This window comes from Perca fluviatilis, chromosome 11, assembly GCF_010015445.1.
Source record: "Perca fluviatilis chromosome 11, GENO_Pfluv_1.0, whole genome shotgun sequence".
NCBI lineage: Eukaryota > Metazoa > Chordata > Actinopteri > Perciformes > Percidae > Perca > Perca fluviatilis.
The window spans coordinates 23,984,201-24,003,111 of NC_053122.1; the positions used below are offsets into that span (position 1 = coordinate 23,984,201).

The following is an 18,911-nucleotide window of genomic DNA, read 5'->3' on the forward strand; positions in this document are numbered from 1 at the left end:
CCTGTTTAACTCTGAGTTTGAACCTTAGTGTGTTTACACAAGCTGACTGTCTTTACTCTGACCCAACACTGAATTACGACATTTGTTTTACCGTCTCCCACTGCCTACCACCTGCATAAAAGCTGTCTTTTTTTTCTGTCTTTCATGCGCACAGATGTATGGGCGATACACCCAGGAGCTGGGTGTGTATGCCAAGGAGGAAGCAGCCCGCCTACGGGATGGAGGAGTGCGGGACGGTGGAGGACTGCGGAGGAACACCAGTGTTCGCAGTCGTGCTGCAGAGCTGCTGGATTATGAGAAAGAGCCATGTGCAAAGTGCCATTGTAAGTGATGAAGATCTAAATTGTCTTCACCATGTTCTTGCGGAGACAAAGTGTGCGTGTGTGTGTGTCTCAGTCAGTCAGTCTGGCATGGGTTAAAGTTGTGACAACATTGTGTACAACAGAGCAGGTGCCTGACACTAGGGAGCAGGAGAGGATGTGAACACCACTGATCTGAGCAATGATCTCCAGCCAATAAGGGCTGTCTCAATGTTAGACAAAGACTGCCCCCTCTGCTGGCTGCCAGTGGCCCACCGTGTACACATCTGTGTGTTTGTGTACTATGGAGAGATATTTGCTTTGGGGTGTGTGTGTATTTTTGTGAGAACTCTGATCTGAACTGTCAGATTATTTTATGTCTAGTCTTCCCAGATGACTGCAGATAAAGGAGTGGCACCAGAAGAGAGGTCTATTTTAGTCTGATGTACTCCTATTTACCTGATGAAGGTCTAAGACCGAAACGTATTTTTCTAAATAAATGCAAGTTACTGAAATCAAAGGGATTTTTTTTTGCAAGTCAGCAGAGATGCAATGCAGGGTCAGTTCACCCAAATTGAAACTACTTTCTGCTGTAGAAATAGTCCCCATAAAACTATTCACACTGAATATACTGAGAATTTCCTGGTTTTCCTAGACTTCTGTCATCATAAACTAAATATCTTTGGGTTTTAGGGGTTTAAATATGTTAAAATTGTAGAAAAAAAGACGCTCTTCATTACTCCAGAACTTGCCTGATAATCATCACGTTTTTTTAAGTTTTCTTCAGTATCAATGTCATACAGGGATACTGTAGGTGTTTTGTACATCTATTGGCATACTTTCATGGTGCCAAAATGTAAACAAAGATAAGCTTGTGTTGTAACTCATTGAATCCATGACAATATACTTCCTGTCTACATTCCCTAAAGTATGGGAAATGTAGTTGCAGTTGTCTCAATTCTGTCTTGGGGGGGCCCACAGACTTGAACCTGTCCTGGACAGGTTAGCTGCAGGTTAGTTGAACTGACCTTTTTAGATACAAAAATCAACACATAAAGTCTTAAAACATGATTAGATAATCTCTAAAAAAAAATTTAGAAAATGTAAAAGGAGAGAAATCCAGTTTGTTTTCACGTTTGCACAAGTGAGCCAGTGTGGCTTTTTTCCACAAGCCGTTTCTGCCTCTTTGTCCTGGTGACTAGTGATCTGATACATTTCGCCACAGGTGAAAGCTACACTATATCAGCCTTGCTCGCTCGCTGTAATGGAAGCCATTTAAAACAATCAGTCTCAGATCAGGAGCCAGCCAGAGTGATTTGTGTGCTTGCGGTCTTTGTGCTATGTGCTCGTAGATCAAGCTATGTTTGTATTTTTAGCCTTGTCTTTAGATAGACGCCCAGGCTGGACGCTCAGGCTGGACAGGTTCTGCTGTTGTCTTGTTAAGCAATGTGTAAAGGAGAGAATCTTCAGATTTGGTGGATGTGGGAGTTTTAGTGTTTTCCTCTCATGATGTATCTGTGTGGGAACATCATCTCTGTGGATGATGGACTATGAGTGTGCCTCGGTTCAGATCAGTAACTGGAGCTGCAGCTTTTGAACAAGGCAGCCTACACATGCAGCCAAGGGCTCTGCTACTGGTCATGATGAAGAGCGGGAAATATGTACTGCCTCACTGCAGTTATTTTGACTTTGAAAAAAAAAAAATGTATTCCTGATTTACATATAGTTGGCTTCAGGTAATGCAATGCAGGACTAGCAGAGGTGGAGAAAATGTCTGGTGTTGGGTGTGATTTTCATAACGGGATCAGGAGAAGACATCTGCGATCGCCACTGAGCCTGCGGATGTTAGCGTGAGCCAAGATGCACACGGAAGTATGTGTGTGTGTGTGTGTGTGTGTGTGTGTGTGTGTGTGTGTGTGTGTGTGTGTGTGTGTGTGTGTGTGTGTGTGTGTGTGTGTGTGTGTGTGTGTGTGTGTGTGTGTGTGTGTGTGTGTGTGTGTGTGTGTGTGTGTGTGTGTGTGTGTGTGTGTGTGTGTGTGTGCCCAGCTTCATCCAAATGGATCTGTGCATTCTAATCTGCACAGATATATATTTATTGTTTAAATATTTCTCTCTGACATTGGTGTGTCCCGTGTGATGGGTTTGTCTGCACATGAGTGCGTTTGTATGTGTATGTTCTCTCTTGGCAACTTACCATCCAGCAGGTGGCCTGGCCAGGCAGCTCGCCCCATCATGCACACAGTTCCCTCCCTCAGGAGACTTCAGAATCGCCTGTGACCCGAATTCCTGCACCAGAAAGACTAATGCAATGTCATTTAGTATATTTTTAATGATTGTCTAGACAGTAGCAATGTCATTCAAACGGCAAGAAATATTTGTGAACACAATCATAAAGGGGAGTACTACTTCTTTTCCAATTGTACAAGCAGCATAGTCACAAATTTGACTTATTGTAGAAAAAGAAAAGTTAAAACAAGTAAAGGATGGGCTCCCGGATAGTTCGGTTGGTGGAGCGGGTGCCCATATATAGAGGTTTTCTTCTCGATGCAGTGGGACCGGGTTCAGCTCCGACCTGCGGCCCTGGCTGCACGTCATTCCCCCTCTCTCTCCCCTTTCATGTCATCTGTCCTGTCAAAAATAAAGGCCGAAAATGCCCAAAAAATAATCAAAAAAAAAAGTAAAGGATAAAGGGGGTAACAATGTCTCGTTATGTTTATGTGATTTTAGAAATGGTTTGGAGCCATTCTTAAATTTTTAAAGCTTGAAACTTTCCACAAGTAAAATGTCCAGATGAAATAGTTTTAGAGTGGAATTCAATTCAGCCTTAAAGGATAAGTCTGTCGATATTCTTTACTTTTCTTATTGTCAACAGATCCTATTAAAGAAAAATCTATAACCAGTGATGTGTTAATCCCTCTATGACTTTCAAAGCGGGAGAGTAAAATATGAAATATGGATCTGGTAAATGTGTTAGTAGCATACCTTTAGCTTCTCTTGGGACGGGCACATCTATGAATGCTCTGAATGTTGAAGTGAATTCCAGGTTTTGGCGTGTCCGCAGAGAAGAGAGAGGAAATGAGTCCAGTGATGCTTCTTTTAGCTGACCTAGCTCAGAGTTATAGATTATAATGTAATGGTAGAATTTTTAACCGTGACCCATTTTTGTTTTGTCTCTGTATTCTTTATATTTGAGGTGGATGAAGTGATGCTCACACTCAACATATTCACCACATAATAACCTCCAGTTTGTTGTTATTTCAGCTGCTCGCTCGTGCAGGTTAAATGGATATCTCTCCGTCCAATCTAATCATTGTCTTTATAATACACCATTCTCCTTTAGTTTTTCATGTGAAATTGGGTCCTTTATTCACACAGCATGAGAGTAATTGTTTTTTTCTTTCTGTTCAGGAAATTTCAGCTAATTCAGAATGATGTTACCGGAGTAGAATACAACATAATAGACATTAATTTGCTGAATCTTGTCTACAAATTTCTCAGTAGTAAAATACGTTCCTGATAGGGCTGCAACTAACTATTATTTTCTTTATCCATTAATCTGCCAATATTTTTGTCGATTATCCTACTAATCATTTGGTCTATAAAATATAATAAAATGGGTACCTGGATAGCTCACCTGGTAGAGCAGGCCCCCATATATAGATATTTACTATTTACTACTCTATGCAGCAGCCGCAGGTTCGACTCCACCCTGTGGCCCTTTGCTGCATGTCATTCTCTCTCCCCTTTCATGTCTTCAACTGTCCTATATAAATAGAGGCCTAAAATGCCCCCCCTTTTCCTCTGTCCCTTCCTCTGTGTCGTCAGTGTGTGCGTCCCGCTGCCAGAAGTTCCTGATCTCGCGGGTGGGGGAGGACTGGATCTTCCTCATTCTGCTGGGGCTGCTCATGGCTCTTGTCAGCTGGGTCATGGACTACGCCATCGCCTTCTGCCAAGAAGGTAGGAAAGAGACAGAGAGCCAGAAAAAAAGAGGAAAGCGCTAGAAAGACAGGTGGATAGATGGACAGTGAATAAAGGGCAGCAAGGTATTAACCCAGGCCTTGTCAGGTGTGGTGTGAAGATGGTATTAATACATATTACTGGCATTCTGCTGCAGAGTTGTATTGAGCTAATAAAGTGTTGTTTTTTTATATTTAAAGGATAAATTGATATAAAATACCATAAAATGGTCTGTATCTTTGTCTTGTAATGTATTGTCTGATAAGGACGAGGAGGCCACAAAGCTGCTACAGGTGCAGGCAAATGCATGAATAAGGTAGAGATGGGAGGTCAAAGGGTGGGAATGAAGGCTGGGCTGGGTATCGGCAAGGATTTCCCAAATCATTTCGATTCCGATTCACAATCTGATTTGATTCAATATCAATTAGGTTAGGGAAATTTCGGTTACAATACCAATTTTGCTTTTATATACGGTAAAAGAGATTCTCAGTGACTGATTCTCTTGTACAAGCAAGGAGCAACCTAATGTTTACATTAAGAATTGACCCCCAAAAAGATCATTCAAACAAAGATTGATTTTAGTTGGAGAATTGATTATTTTAACCTATAATGAAGATCAGAGGAATTGGGTGAATATATTCACAACTGTTAAATATTGTTAGATGGGGAAACTGGTTGTTAAATGGTTTAGTTTTCTACTGCATTATACTGAGATGAAGTTACGTGTGTGTGTGTGTGTGTGTGTGTGTGTGTGTGTGTGTGTGTGTGTGTGTGTGTGTGTGTGTGTGTGTGCGTGCGTGTGCGTGTGCAGCACAGAAGTGGATGTATGGTGGACTGGACAGTAACATGCTTCTGCAGTACATCGCCTGGGTCACCTACCCTGTAGTGCTCATCACTTTCTCAGCAGGATTCACACAGATTCTGGCCCCTCAGGCTGTGGGTAAGACGCACATACACACTTACACACATTTGAACAGGTCATGCATAAACATAATATATTCAAATTTCCGGTCATATTTCTGTGTTTGAATATTGTAATTGACTCTATAATGCACCATAAGGCCTCCAAGGACATATGCTGTAGGTGTCTTAGTGGTCACGTCTGCAGGAAATCCATACGATCTCCCTCTGATGAGATGTGCATACAGAAAACTATATGCAAATCAATCAGCTTTTCCCCTCACCCACCTTCCTCGCTCTTCATTTATTCCCCTCATCCCTCTCTCTGTAATTACTTTTCTTTCAACTAATCCTTTCTCTCCGCTCCATCACCACATCCCACCTGGCATCTCTTTCTTTTTCATTACCCAGGTTCAGGTATTCCAGAGATGAAGACGATACTGAGGGGGGTTGTCCTGAAGGAGTACCTGACGTTTAAGACGTTTGTGGCCAAAGTCATCGGTCTGACCTGTGCTCTGGGCAGTGGGATGCCTCTGGGGAAGGAGGTAGAGGGTTTCTTTTTCCTTCATCTCTTACCATCACAGTCTTCTTGGCTATACTATTGACACATGACAGATTGCTTGACAGTTTTTGAAGTTTCCTGTTGGGAAGGATATAATCATTTAGCTTCTTCTAATCTAATTAAAGCTAATTAAAATGAAAACTAAAAGTGATTTACTGCTAATAACACTTGCATTTTCCTATTTGGGGGGGGTTATAAAGTTGTTTTTAATTTGAGTCTGAGCAGGCTTTAATCGTGCAAGGTTTATGCCCCTGAACCTGAGTGCAGCATGCTCTACTAAAATGTGCTTTTAATCATATCCTGTCTACTTACATCCTGATTTCTCTTCATCCTTCCTCTCAGGGACCCTTCGTTCATGTTGCCAGTCTGTGCGCCGCTCTCCTGAGCAAATTCATGGCTCCTCTTTTTGGTGGGATTTACATGGTGAGGATGGTAACCACATTTATAGAAAGGAATGCCGATTTCCTGATGCACAGTTTGAGTTTACTTTTAAAAGAGACCTATTATACACTGTTTACATGTTATACCGCATCTGGGTAGATTGCACCCAATACATGTGTCAACGTCAACACTTGGGCTTCTTCCCGTCCATTATTGCAGCCAAAGACTGACTGTTGCGGAGTATAGTGGCACTTTCTATCATGAGAAATCACCAACAAAGGCTTCAAAACCAAAAACTACACAACTGGACATGTTCCAGCAGGAATGTGATCCGAAATTGGGGAGAAAATAACAACATCTGCAACCAAGATTACAGGTTTCCCTGAAGTTAGCATGTACAGTAGCTACACGTAGCAGTCAGAAGCGTGCCTGTTCAGGTTCAGAGCAGATGACCATATAGACAACAGGCTCGGTGTGCCTTTATACCAAGCCGGTTGTCTATATGTGGTCCTCTGCTCCGAATCGAGAGATTAGAGATTAAATCATTGACGTTTCTTAATTGACATGCCATTACAGAAGTTGGTGCTCTCTCTACACTTAAATATTTAAAAAATATTGATCATGTTTGTGTTAGGTCATACCAGTCTTCTAACTTAATCGCTTCAGTTCAAATTCAGTGACACTGCATGACACCTCCAACAAATCCAACATGACATTACAGATTGCAGCTTTAAAGGAATAGTTTACTATTTTATGACATTTTGCTTTATGTCCAAAAGTGAGACGAGGAGATTGATATCACTTTCATGTTCAACTGTTTTGAGTTCCACAACAATCCTGTTTTAATGTTTTATGTATCTGTGTACATGTAATAGCAGATTAATTTTTCTTTGAATAGCCTTGTTGTGCTTTTTTTTAAAAGGACAACAAGGCTACACAGCTTTAATTAGCATCTTGCATATTATGCATATGAAACTTGCGTGGCGGGGGCCGCGACTGTATCAGGGTGGCCGTTGCCACTGGTGACAGTACTTTAAAACATACCGTAGTTTTTTTTTTCAGAGACACAACCTAAATTTGTGCCTAACTTTTGAAATTGAAAGATTTATTTAAAGGCATTTTGGGTCCATTTGAAAGTGTGAAAGTATAGAGAGGCAGCGCACCACACACACACACACACACACACAATCACAGATATTCTTTGCCTTGATGTTTTACTTGACTTTCTGCCGTTCCCCAGGACACACTCTGACCTCCACTCATGTGAGACCACACCCTGGGCTTCTGTCTATTTTGGCAGTGGAAAGTGTGCAATGCTTCTCCTCCATGTACCAGCAGCACCAGCATCAGCATCAATACGGAAGAAGATAACCTGCAGTGATGAGGAGGAAGAAAAACTCATGTCAGCGCAGTTAGACAGACTGAAATAGTCCAGGGGTCGACTGTGCAGCCATTAAACATAATCATTTTGGGAAAAAGATAATTCAGTTCACTGCTGAATCAAGACTGTGCTGAAGCTCATTCGCCGCTTGTTTTGATTTTGTGTGGTTTGGATAATAAGTTGGATGTCTTCCAGGAGCAGAAATAGAAGGTAACCTCTGCACTTGTACAGATCGCACTCACAAACATTTCTCTTTTTTTTTTTTTCTTCCACTTTCACTGCTAAAGGAAGAGCCCTTTGAGGGAAGCAAGGTATGAAATGCACGAGTCAGATAGTTTCTTTTTTGGCAATTACATCAACATTAGTAATCCATGCTGTCCATTTCAGAAGCAGAGTTAGATTGATGCTTTTCCATTGGTCTGCCCGTTTGATTCTGTTCAGCGAACCATCACAGCGAGGCATTGATTTCAACACTCAATCCTGGGTTTTCAATTATGGCCTCCCATATCTCACCACTCATATGTAATCTCATCCAATGTCAAAAGATACAGCAGCAGCTTAAACTGTTGCATTTGTAAACAGTTGTTTTTTTCATGAGACATGCATTTGTTGTATTGTGTACAGTATTTGTGGCATTTGCACGTACATGTGCACCTGTTGGGATTTGATTGTGTGTGTGTGTGTGTGTGTGTGTGTCTGACTCTTTTCGGACAGAACGAGCTGAGGAATACAGAGATGCTGTCGGCTGCCTGTGCAGTGGGTGTGGGCTGCTGCTTCGCTGCCCCCATCGGAGGTAAGACAACATGGCTTCAGCCTCTGATTGAATGGTATCTAGTTATGGTAAATAATTACGGGAGCTAATTAGATGAGAATATTTACCCCGCTAGCAGGAAAGCAGTTGCCAATCATGGTCAGTCTATCTGTCTATCTATCTCTTTGATTCAGAGCAACATACTGTGTCTCGGCAACTATTGGCAACGATTGACATAACATTTTGAATGAATAGTCACATCAAAGGATGTTTCCAAATGTTTTAGGTGACCCCATTAACCTTTCCTTTAGAGCCACTGTCGGTTCAAAATGTACCATTTCATCCAAACTTAGATCCACGTCTAGAAATTTAGATTTAAAAAAAAAAATCCCTCAGCAGATGGAGTTGCCAACTTATCCTGGCCCCTTTCCATACATCAATGTATGTATTTAATGTCTTGTGTCTGTCCATGTATGTATCATATTATATGTATTTTTATGTGGCAGCCTTTTGTCTAAGACAAATCTCCCTTGGGACAAATAAACTTTCAACTATTTCTTGAAAAAAGTCTCTGAGTGGGAATGTCTTTAAAGTGTGTGTGTGTGTGTGTGTGTGTGTGTGTGTGTGTTTCAGGGGTGCTGTTCAGTATTGAGGTCACTTCCACGTTTTTTGCGGTGAGGAACTACTGGAGGGGCTTCTTTGCAGCCACCTTCAGTGCCTTCATATTCAGAGTGCTGGCGGTGTGGAACCAGGAGGAAGGTAAGGGCGGAATATTTTTATGTATCAAAGTCCTTATTCAACATTTGTATAGCAGTTTTTTCTGCGTTTGTGTAACTCTGTGTGTGACTTTGCTATGGTGTGTTTTTTCAGTTTTCTGGATTGATAATAAATAAGATCTCATAAAATTAGAACTGGAAAGAGATCATCATACTTTATATTAGTAATCACTTTAAAGGAAATGGTTAATATTATTTAAACCTCCATGTGTAGAATTGACCATCACGTAATATGTGATTCTGTATTTGTAAGCAGATATTTTAATACAGTTTACCAATATAAACATTTTGTACTAGTGTCCAGTCCCTTTTAAAGGTCAGTGTAATATATGTGCATCTGTAACAAATAGACATATTGCTATGCAGTCTACACACAGTGACAACAATCTTCTTTTTCCTCAGAGACCATCACTGCTCTTTTTAAGACCCGTTTCCGTCTTGACTTTCCATTTGATCTTCAGGAGCTGCCGGCGTTCGCCATCCTCGGGTGAGTGTGTTTCTCTGGACTGACGCCACATTCAACGGAGTCCTGATCCCAGAGCAGTTTGGAGCCTGAGTTACTGAAGAGATCATTGTCTGTAGTCTCCTCCCGGTCACATTTCACATTCCTGCTGAGAGTCTGAAGGTTGATTTGTATTCGATGAACGGGGCATGAAATTGACTTTTTACTCTGCTGATTACAAGTAGAGACTGTATCCACATCAGCACGTGCCAAATTTGATTAGTTTGATGCCAAAACGTTTTTATAGAGAAAAACAAGAACTTAATATCGGTTGGCTTCCTGTCAAAAAGCCCCAGAAAAGTGACTTAACCAGCTGCAGTCAAATTGTATTTCAGTGGCAGTGTGATTGCTTTTCAGTTTTGTCCCAGGATGCTCTTCTGTATCACCTTCAATAGACTGAACATGTGTGTCTTTGTCTGTCTGTAGGATTGCCTGTGGTTTTGGTGGTGCTCTGTTTGTCTACCTGAACCGGCTGATTGTAGAGTGCATGAGGAAGCAGAAGACTATTAACAAGTTCTTGCTGAGGAAGTGAGTATCTTATCTAATTCCTGATTCTAACATTTTTGGAAATGCACTTATTTGCGTTCTTGCCGGTAGTTGGGTGAGAGGATCGATACCACTCTCGTGAGAAGGGGTATCAATCTTCTCATCTAACACTTTGCAAGAAAGTGAACATGTGTATTTCCCAAAATATTGTATTTTTCTTTTAAAATCCCAACAAATATTGAAGATGCATCTCGATAAGCCAGATTTTAATCAGTTAAACTGTAACTAGACCCAAGAAGGATCAAAATCTTGCTTGTGTGCCCATAAACTTGTGTTTAAATTGGTTTGCTTATATCACAATGTTAATGTAGTATTGAGAGATGTAGGTGATGTCCTTGTATGAGTTTGGTCAGTTTCACACATCACATGGAGCCATTTATAGTTCTTCCATTCTCACCACCCAGAAATCAAACATGCACATACAGTGTGACAAGCACACCCATTAATGACCCCACAGTCCATCTCTTCCGGTCAGGCGTCTGGTGTATCCCGCTCTCGTCACCCTGCTGATCTCCACTCTCACGTTCCCTCCGGGCTTCGGGCAGTTCATGGCGGGACAGGTGAGAAAATAATTTCACACTCTTATGACAGCACGAATGCCAGCCTTGACTGTCGTTTCATGATTGATGGTAATTTTAAACGAAGTGAGAGTTGGTTGTGGGTTATTTTGTGCTCCTCTTATTATATACTTCTAGCATAAATTGTTCAATAGCTGTGTTTTCTTTTTCCTGATATGGATTACTTTAATGATAAAGCAAATTTATAACAAGTATTTGCTTTTTGCCTTTGAACAAATGCCAACAACAGAAAACGGATGTTTATTGTCTTAGTATCATTTTATATTTAGGCTTTTCTACGTGTGCTTCTTAATTGATGAATGTTAAGAGTTGCTAAATAAAAAACTTGCCTGATGCAACATTGCAGCAAAAATAAAACTATACACCTCTGGTTGCAGACACTTTGTCCTGCCACTGGAAACGTCTGACAGTTGACACAACAAAGGAAAATGTAGTGTGAGCTTTTTCAGAGATGCAGCAGAGCCCACCATTTGAGTGCTGGTGTTGCCTCCGGACTTGCCGCACTGCACAATCGTCCTGCATAACAAGCCATTTACATTGGTTTTGAGCCTTTCAGACAACATCTGCTAGTGAGTTGAGAGAATAACTTTTATTTGTCGTGTGCAGTTTTCAGACAGTTAAAAAGTATTGTCAAAATCCTGACACAAAACAGAATAAGACAAGTTGCTGAACTAGCATCAAGTTACACTTCGTTTTTCGTTTCTACACAATATTGGAAACAATTGGAGTTGTAAAGCAGGTGAAATGATCTTACCCTGATAGCAGTTTTTTTCTCTTTTTTTAAGTCAATAGCACCCAAAATGACAATTAGAGTATCTTTGCAGTGCACAGATTACAAATTTTAATTTAGTTCAATATACTTTATTTCTCCCAGGTAATCCACTCAGTATCATTAATGCTATCATTAAGGGAGTCCTGGGATTTATTGAAAACAAACTATAATAAAACAATTAAAACATATCAAGTATCAAATGCAGCATTTTTGGCTGCAGGGATTTCCAGCAGATGTAGATCCCAACACAGCCTTTGCTGCTGACCTTTAAAGTGCCCATATTATGAAAAAAACACTTTTTCTGGGATTTGGGGTGTTCTTTTGTGTCTCTGGTGCTTCCACACACATACAGACTTTGAAAAAAATCCATCCATGCTGTTTTGAGTGAGATACGGTTTCTGAATGTGTCCTGCTTTCAGTCTCCTAGTGAGCTGTTCAAAATCGGCCTCGGACTGTGACGTCACAGTCCGAAATGAGCTGGCTAACCACAACCGTTAGCTCATAGCGTTAGCGTTAGCCGGCTAATGATAGCGTTAGCCGGCTAACGCTAACGCTAGCATGCTACGTCGTTCTCAATAGCAAAGCACTGCTACAACACACACAAGTTCACCATAATCTACAAAAGAACTACTTACATGTGCGCCCTCATTTAGAAGTCTCCCAGCTAATCCTGTCTTGTAACTGACCAAAGTTGGAGAAACAGGCTTTCTTTTACTGTCTCTAGAGTTAGCTAGCTGACATGATCTACATCTGAGCTACTGAGCATGTGCGAGTGCAATCAAAGATAGTACAGAAGAAGAAGATGAAAAGAGGTCTCACTCTGTAGCTAAAACAGAAACCAGGTGAAAAGAGGATCTGCAGCAGTGAGAGAGAGCTGTGCAGTACAACAACAATATGGTGTTTTTTGAAAATTAAACCATGTAAACCTATTCTGGTACAACCTTAAAATACAGTTATGAACCTGAAAATGAGCATAATATGGGCGCTTTAAGGCCTCCTGCACAGGTCTGTCAGGCATGGTAGAATAAGAAACGGACATTCACATAGCCTTTCTCTCATGTCGACCTGTCAGCTGACACAGCACGAGTCTCTGGTCGCACTGTTCGACAACCGCACGTGGTGCCGCCATGGCGTGGCGGAGGAGTTTGACTACACCAGCCACCACCACGCCTGGAAACACCCACAGGTCAACGTCTTCATCACACTCATCCTCTTCATCATCATGAAGGTAGGCCTTCGACATAACGATGTCTAGAAAATGTGTAGTATTTGATGGCTGACCGTGATTCATCACTTGTCTCTCTGTTTCAGTTCTGGATGTCCGCCGTGGCCACCACCATGCCGGTTCCATGCGGGGCCTTCATGCCAGTTTTTCTTATCGGTGAATAAATTCCTCTGTGTTTTCTAATATTTCTACTGCAATGTAAAGAACCACTTTTAATAACTCCTTCCTCTCTGCGTGTGACGGACAGGTGCAGGATTTGGCAGACTTGTTGGAGAGGTCATGGCAACCATGTTTCCTGATGGCATACATGCTGACGGCAGCGTGTATCCCATAGTTCCCGGCGGTTATGCTGTAGTTGGTGAGTTCTTTTTACACACTGTGCTTTAAATCACCATTTTGTATCTAATTTGCCTTGATAACTAATTCTCAGGCCAATTTTCACTTTTCCTCTCTCCTGTGTGATTAAAACCGTCCCCCGCTGCAAAGCTGCAGCCATTTTCATCACTTCATACCAGCTTATAGAATGTGACTGATGAAAACTGATTCCATTTAACCTGAACACTACATTTTGAACCGAAGTAAAATAGAAAATCGTTCCATACAAAATTGCCACGGTCATGACTCACTGGTAAGTGTGACAGGGTGGCGCAAAATGTTATGAATTAGAATGACATCCTGCAGAAAATCTGGTTTGGATTTGCTGTCTTGCAGGAAACTCTTCTCTGATTAATAACACACAGATAGCTTGCACATTTAACATCAAATATTAAACAGTCTAATTTTTTAATTCCTGTAAAAAAAAAGAAAAAAGATGCCTGGTCACGCACTAAAACCTCCCCTATTAACTGAATGAATGGCTTTAAGGAGAAGACAGAAAAAGATGTTTCTTTAATTCCCTCCTACACAGGTGCTGCAGCGTTGTCTGGAGCAGTCACCCACACTGTATCCACAGCAGTCATAGTGTTTGAGCTGACTGGTCAGATCTCCCACATCCTGCCTGTGATGATCGCTGTGATCCTGGCCAACGCCGTGGCCCAGTCACTCCAACCATCACTGTACGACTCCATCATCCGCATCAAGAAACTCCCTTATCTACCTGAGCTGGGCATGGGACATCACGAGTGAGTCTTTGTTTGCAGCGTTCCAATGAATGCTCAGGATGGAGTTGTACCCTTTTATATATTTGTTATTCTTGATTGTGAAGTGATTCTGTGCCCTTGTTTGTTTTGTATCTCCTCTCTCCTTCTCTTGCCTTTCATTTCTTTCCCTCTCCTGTATACACATCTCTCATGCTCCCTCTTCTCATCACTTCCTCCCCTCTTCCATCTTTCAGGAAGTACAATATCCGAGTGGAGGACATCATGGTCAGGGATGTGCGCTACATCACTCTTATCTCTTGCTATCGAGACCTGCAGGAGATGCTGCTGACTGGTCAGCTCAAAACACTGGCCCTGGTTGAGTCCAGCGGTAAGTCAAGTCTCGGCATTCAACTTGATACTAGTCAATTTGATCCTGTCAATTTTTAGAGCTTTTTCAAGCTGCTGTTGTTTCGATACTAGTGCTGATGTAGTACCTGCGTTTCAGTATAGAAACCAAAATGATACTTTATCAATACCTTACTTTCGGGATTATAATCATGCTTTTCTACCAATCCATTTAGTTTGTTTTTAAAAAACAAAATACAAATAAACTCTAATTATCAAATGCTATAAAACACAATCAGTCAAAATAAAATAGTCCAATTGGCTACATTATGATTAAGAAACTGAACTGAAATCTAGAACAGAATCAGTATATGTAATTTGATAGTTTTTAAAACTTAATGCAACAAGCATTCAATGGTTTCCCAGTTGAAATGACTTCACCCCTTTGATAGGATTATTCAGAGAATATCATAAGTAAAATTATCATTTTAAACCTACAGTACACTTAGTCAACCTGCAGTCTAATTTAACAATCCTGCAATAAATCCTGTCTTCATGAAGGTTGTTCCTTGTATGTCAATGAGTGTAGACTAAATCTCTAAACGGCTTACTAAAACTGACATTTGTTCTACTGTATGCTGAATCAGTCATGAAGTGGTTGTATCAGCATTGTCGATGCAACCACTTCATGACAGTTTTTGTTTTTTTTATTTGGTGTTCCACTTTTACCTCTGTGAGCTTTGTCTGCATTACACTCCCTAACAAATTTCCTGTCACCTTTTTCTTCCTCTTCCTTCCTTCTCCTTCAGACTCGATGATCCTGCTGGGCTCCATAGAGCGACTGCAGCTCCAGTCGCTGCTCTCTTTCCAGCTGGGCCGCCAGCGGAGGCTGGAGTACCTCCGCCGGCTGGCCCAGGACAACGGCAACCACGATCCCCTGCCCAGCCTGAACACCGACAGCACGCCCAGCTCCCCCTGCTCCCACACCCACATCAACGCCTCGACCAACACCAACGCTCGCCAAGGGGTGCGCTTCCTGGTGAGCACCCAACAGGTGTGAGGCGTGCGGGGGCGCCAGGGCTGGGCTGGGCTGGGGCAAAGTCTGGCTTGGGTTGGGATGTAGCGGTAGATAAAAAATGGATCAGGCACAGCATGTGTACTGTGAAGCATGTAGCAGTAGGTAAAGGCACAGATGGTGTTTTTGGACAACACTGTCGTGGTAAGTGGTAATTGTTAACTGTATAAATGTGCTTTATTTCTACATTTACATTAACACGTGTCTTCTGTGTCTCTGTCGTCTGTGCCCTTACCTGTGCTGTCCTGTTTGTTTATCTGCATGTGCTCGTGTTTGTCTTTTCTGTGTCTTCTGGGGCCGTTTGTGTGTGCGCATGCACACTTGTGTCTGGCTTCCTCTGTTAATACATTTTCCATGTAGATATCCACAGAGGAGTCTTCCTCCTTCAGCCCAGGGGTTTCCAACGTTCAACTCCCTCTAAAATCTGCCTTGAAAACTGTGTCAGCCATCAGCGACCCAGAGACGCCAAATAGTACGTGCTTTACATTGCTGCAAAAGAGCGCGAACACACACACACACACACACACACACACACACACACATATTAAGCCACACAGAAAAACACTGATGTAGGATATTGAGAACAAGCAGATCCGAATGGAATAAACTCTGTTTTTTGTTTTTTCTCTCCGAGGTTCTCAGACCCTCTCCTGTGCTGACCAAGACAAGGACTTGCTGGAGGTGAGAAAGAGAGAAGGATACATGTGTGGGTGCAAGTGTACTGTATGAATGTGACACATATCGTATGCGTGGGTGTGTATGCTCTCTCTGAGTCCACGCATATGCCGTCCACGTCTTCCTCCTGCTGATTGGCAGGATCCACCCACAGCCAGCAGGGTTTTCCTGTGTGATCTCATGCCGTGGAGTTTTGTTTTAAAACTTCTGTGAGTCATTGCCGCCTCACTAAATAACAGATTCACCGCCAGTCAAACGTTTTTTGAACATCCTACACGCTAGCATTTTTTGGTTACCTTCTAAGCAATACACGATGGTGTCAGGCAGTCAGGTAAAACAGTTTTGTCTATTTTTAAACCCCTTTAACAACTTGGGTCAGTCATTGTTTAAAACCCACGGAACTTTATTGAAATTATTGTGGAGATCCCAAAGTTACCAAATATCAGCTTTTGGGAAAATGTGTATGTCATATATTTATATTTGATGTAATGATGCAGCCATTTAAACATGGAGTCTTGGTTTCAAATATTTCCCTCAGTGTAAATATCATGCAGCCCCGACTGTGTGATTCTTTCTTTGTTTCTGTTGTGTGAACAACACTGCGAGTCTACAGTCACACTAGCAGCTCCGTGAGGTTGTATTGAGGCACAGCGGTCCATTGAGCTAATTGCTAACATCCAGTTGGCGATTTAATGCCATTCCCCTTGTTAGCAAAATGACCAAAATGCATGGCTCTAAAATGCAAAGTCATATGAATATCAAAGTTATGACAATGGATGGATACATGAATGTTTGAACAGAATTTCACGGCAATCCATCCGATAGTTCTCGAGGCTTTTCACTAGAAACCAAGAAGCTGATTAAATAGTATGCGATAGTGTCAGACAGTGTGGGATAAGATGATTTTTTTTTTTTCAACCTTAAACTCCTTAAGGGAACAATTACGAAACATAGCGACTCAAAGTGCTAAACAAAAATGTTAAAATGTTCAAAAACCTTTATTCTGGCAGTGTATCAATCCCCCAATGTTGTATGAACATTGGGTTTCATGTACAGATTTTTTCTCACTTTCATCTGTGGTGTAGTAATTATACCCTTTCAGCAACATTGTGCTCGCATCTCAGGGACTTCTCCCAGTAGTAGAAGTCAAAGTGGATCCAATGTTGCAGTGACACCGTGTAAGATGCTCTGTTAATGTTGTGCTGTGTTGTTGATGCCTTCTCTCCCCGGTTGGAAGAGCCCGGCTGGGCCGGCTCCTCCTGAAAAAAGAAAGCCCAAGTCCAAACGAGTGAGGATCTCCATGGCGGTAAGATTGTCTGCCGCCTAGAGACTGTTGCTAAGTAACCGTTGCCTTGCGACACACACGTAATGAGTGCTGGACAAAAATATTAGTAGTGCGCCAGTCAAAGCATTAGAGTGGTTTTGCAGAGAGAGCAAAGTGTGTGTGTGTGTGTGTGTGTGTGTGTGTGTGAGAGAGAGAGAGAGAGAGAGATGAGGCGATTTTTAAAGTGGCAACGGTTTCATCTTCTTTTCAACATAAGCTGCTGTGATGCTTGTTCTGCGTGTGGTGGTGTCATCGTGTGTTTTGGAAAATGTGTGTTTAATTTGAAGGTGCTTGATTCTTAATGGTTAATGGTGTTATTGGTGTTGTCAGTATGGTTTTATGGGTACTGGGTGGCAGGTGCCCTGCTTGACCCATAAACCAAGCCTTTTATCTCAGCGTTTCCTCTGAAACTCTAGATAGGTTATTCAGATTGCTCCCTGTGTAATGTGTATGTGCTGGTACACTATGTAGTGTACACAATGTGTAAACATGGACAATGTATGTCTTACTTGATTTCATCTTTTTAGGAATCTACTGAAGTGGAAGATGGCATGTCCCCATCAGACGTGAGACATACAGTACACTTACTAGAAATTATGCATAAATGACTTTTACAACTCAAAGAGTTCAGAAGTTGTAGTGTCCCGTCATCCTTCTCGTTGCAGATAGCAGAGTGGGAGGAGCAGCAGCTCGATGAGCCGGTGGATTTCAAGAACTGCAAGATTGATCCCGCTCCCTTCCAGCTGGTGGAGCAAACATCTCTGCATAAGGTACGATATCAACAAAAAAAGCCCTAAATGACATTGACCATTTTACCATAGTAGGCTATTTTATTTATCATATGAATATTTTACAATAATGTCCCAGATATTTGTACAGCAGTTACCTAGCTAAGTCCTCTTACAAGTGGACCGAAATACAAACTTGATGCTTTCAAAATCTAGTTTCATTGTGTAGCCTAAATGTCCTCTCTGTTGTTAACGTTACAGCTTAACATACAGGACATGGCACTAACTAATGAGGTCCATGAATCCTTGTTGAACAATGTTAAATAATGTTAATGACACTTAATTAGAATGTAATTTGTTACTTGTGTTTTAATGGTTTGATTAATGCTGGAGAATATCAGCTAAATGAGCATCAGGAGGGACAGTTGCTCATTTTATCTCATGTAGTGTGCAGTGGAAGATGTACCCAGATCTTTTACTTAAGTACAGTAAAAATAGCAATACCATAGTGTAGAAATAGATCATACTCTGTAACAAGAAAAAGCCATGCATTCAAAATGACATACAACAAAAGTATTTACATCAAAATATACTTAAAGTAGCAAAAGTACTGTAAGTAAAAAAATGGAGCCCATCTTCAGGGCAGAGGGACTTTGATTGGTTTCACTTTCATTCATAAAACTGTGACTACATACATACATATTGTTTTTCTGTTGCCAGGTGAAACAGTAAAGTCAGGCCCTGGCACCTTCTTATTACCTATGTACGTCACACAAAGTAAAATATGGCAATCTATGATTGGTTGGCATCCGAAGCCATGTCTCGCAGCAAGAATTTATGTTTGCCTAGTCATGTTGTCTGATCCTGGCATAGTAATTTCTATGACCCTGATCCAAAATGCAAATGAAACCCCTCTCTGAGACTGTACCAAGGCCATGACCCATCTCTCCTCCTCCACAGACCCACACTATCTTCTCTCTGCTGGGTCTGGATCACGCCTATGTTACCAGCATGGGGCGTCTGGTTGGAGTGGTCTCTCTCAAAGAGGTGTGCAT

The 18,911-nt window shown here is 41.6% G+C and overlaps 1 protein-coding gene across 7 annotated transcripts in view; it reads left to right on the forward strand.

The window, feature by feature from the left end:
- Positions 1–18,911, forward strand: part of clcn2a (chloride channel, voltage-sensitive 2a) — a 41,063-nt gene that overhangs the window by 20,252 nt on the left and 1,900 nt on the right. For 2 of the 7 annotated variants that reach the window (XM_039815142.1, XM_039815138.1), the window contains exons 2-24: positions 155–323; positions 4,125–4,256; positions 5,068–5,196; positions 5,568–5,701; positions 6,061–6,141; positions 7,768–7,791; positions 8,195–8,273; positions 8,865–8,990; positions 9,410–9,494; positions 9,936–10,037; positions 10,513–10,615; positions 12,478–12,633; positions 12,717–12,786; positions 12,878–12,988; positions 13,538–13,751; positions 13,964–14,097; positions 14,864–15,108; positions 15,490–15,601; positions 15,764–15,810; positions 17,042–17,110; positions 17,656–17,694; positions 17,794–17,898; positions 18,817–18,903. In XM_039815142.1, the coding sequence (XP_039671076.1) occupies positions 155–323; positions 4,125–4,256; positions 5,068–5,196; positions 5,568–5,701; positions 6,061–6,141; positions 7,768–7,791; positions 8,195–8,273; positions 8,865–8,990; positions 9,410–9,494; positions 9,936–10,037; positions 10,513–10,615; positions 12,478–12,633; positions 12,717–12,786; positions 12,878–12,988; positions 13,538–13,751; positions 13,964–14,097; positions 14,864–15,108; positions 15,490–15,601; positions 15,764–15,810; positions 17,042–17,110; positions 17,656–17,694; positions 17,794–17,898; positions 18,817–18,903 (2,553 nt within the window). Of the gene's footprint in view, positions 1–154; positions 324–4,124; positions 4,257–5,067; positions 5,197–5,567; positions 5,702–6,060; positions 6,142–7,767; positions 7,792–8,194; positions 8,274–8,864; positions 8,991–9,409; positions 9,495–9,935; positions 10,038–10,512; positions 10,616–12,477; positions 12,634–12,716; positions 12,787–12,877; positions 12,989–13,537; positions 13,752–13,963; positions 14,098–14,863; positions 15,109–15,489; positions 15,602–15,763; positions 15,811–17,041; positions 17,111–17,655; positions 17,695–17,793; positions 17,899–18,816; positions 18,904–18,911 lie in introns of those variants that run through there. The other 5 variants (XM_039815140.1, XM_039815139.1, XM_039815141.1 and 2 more) reach the window with 5 other exon arrangements.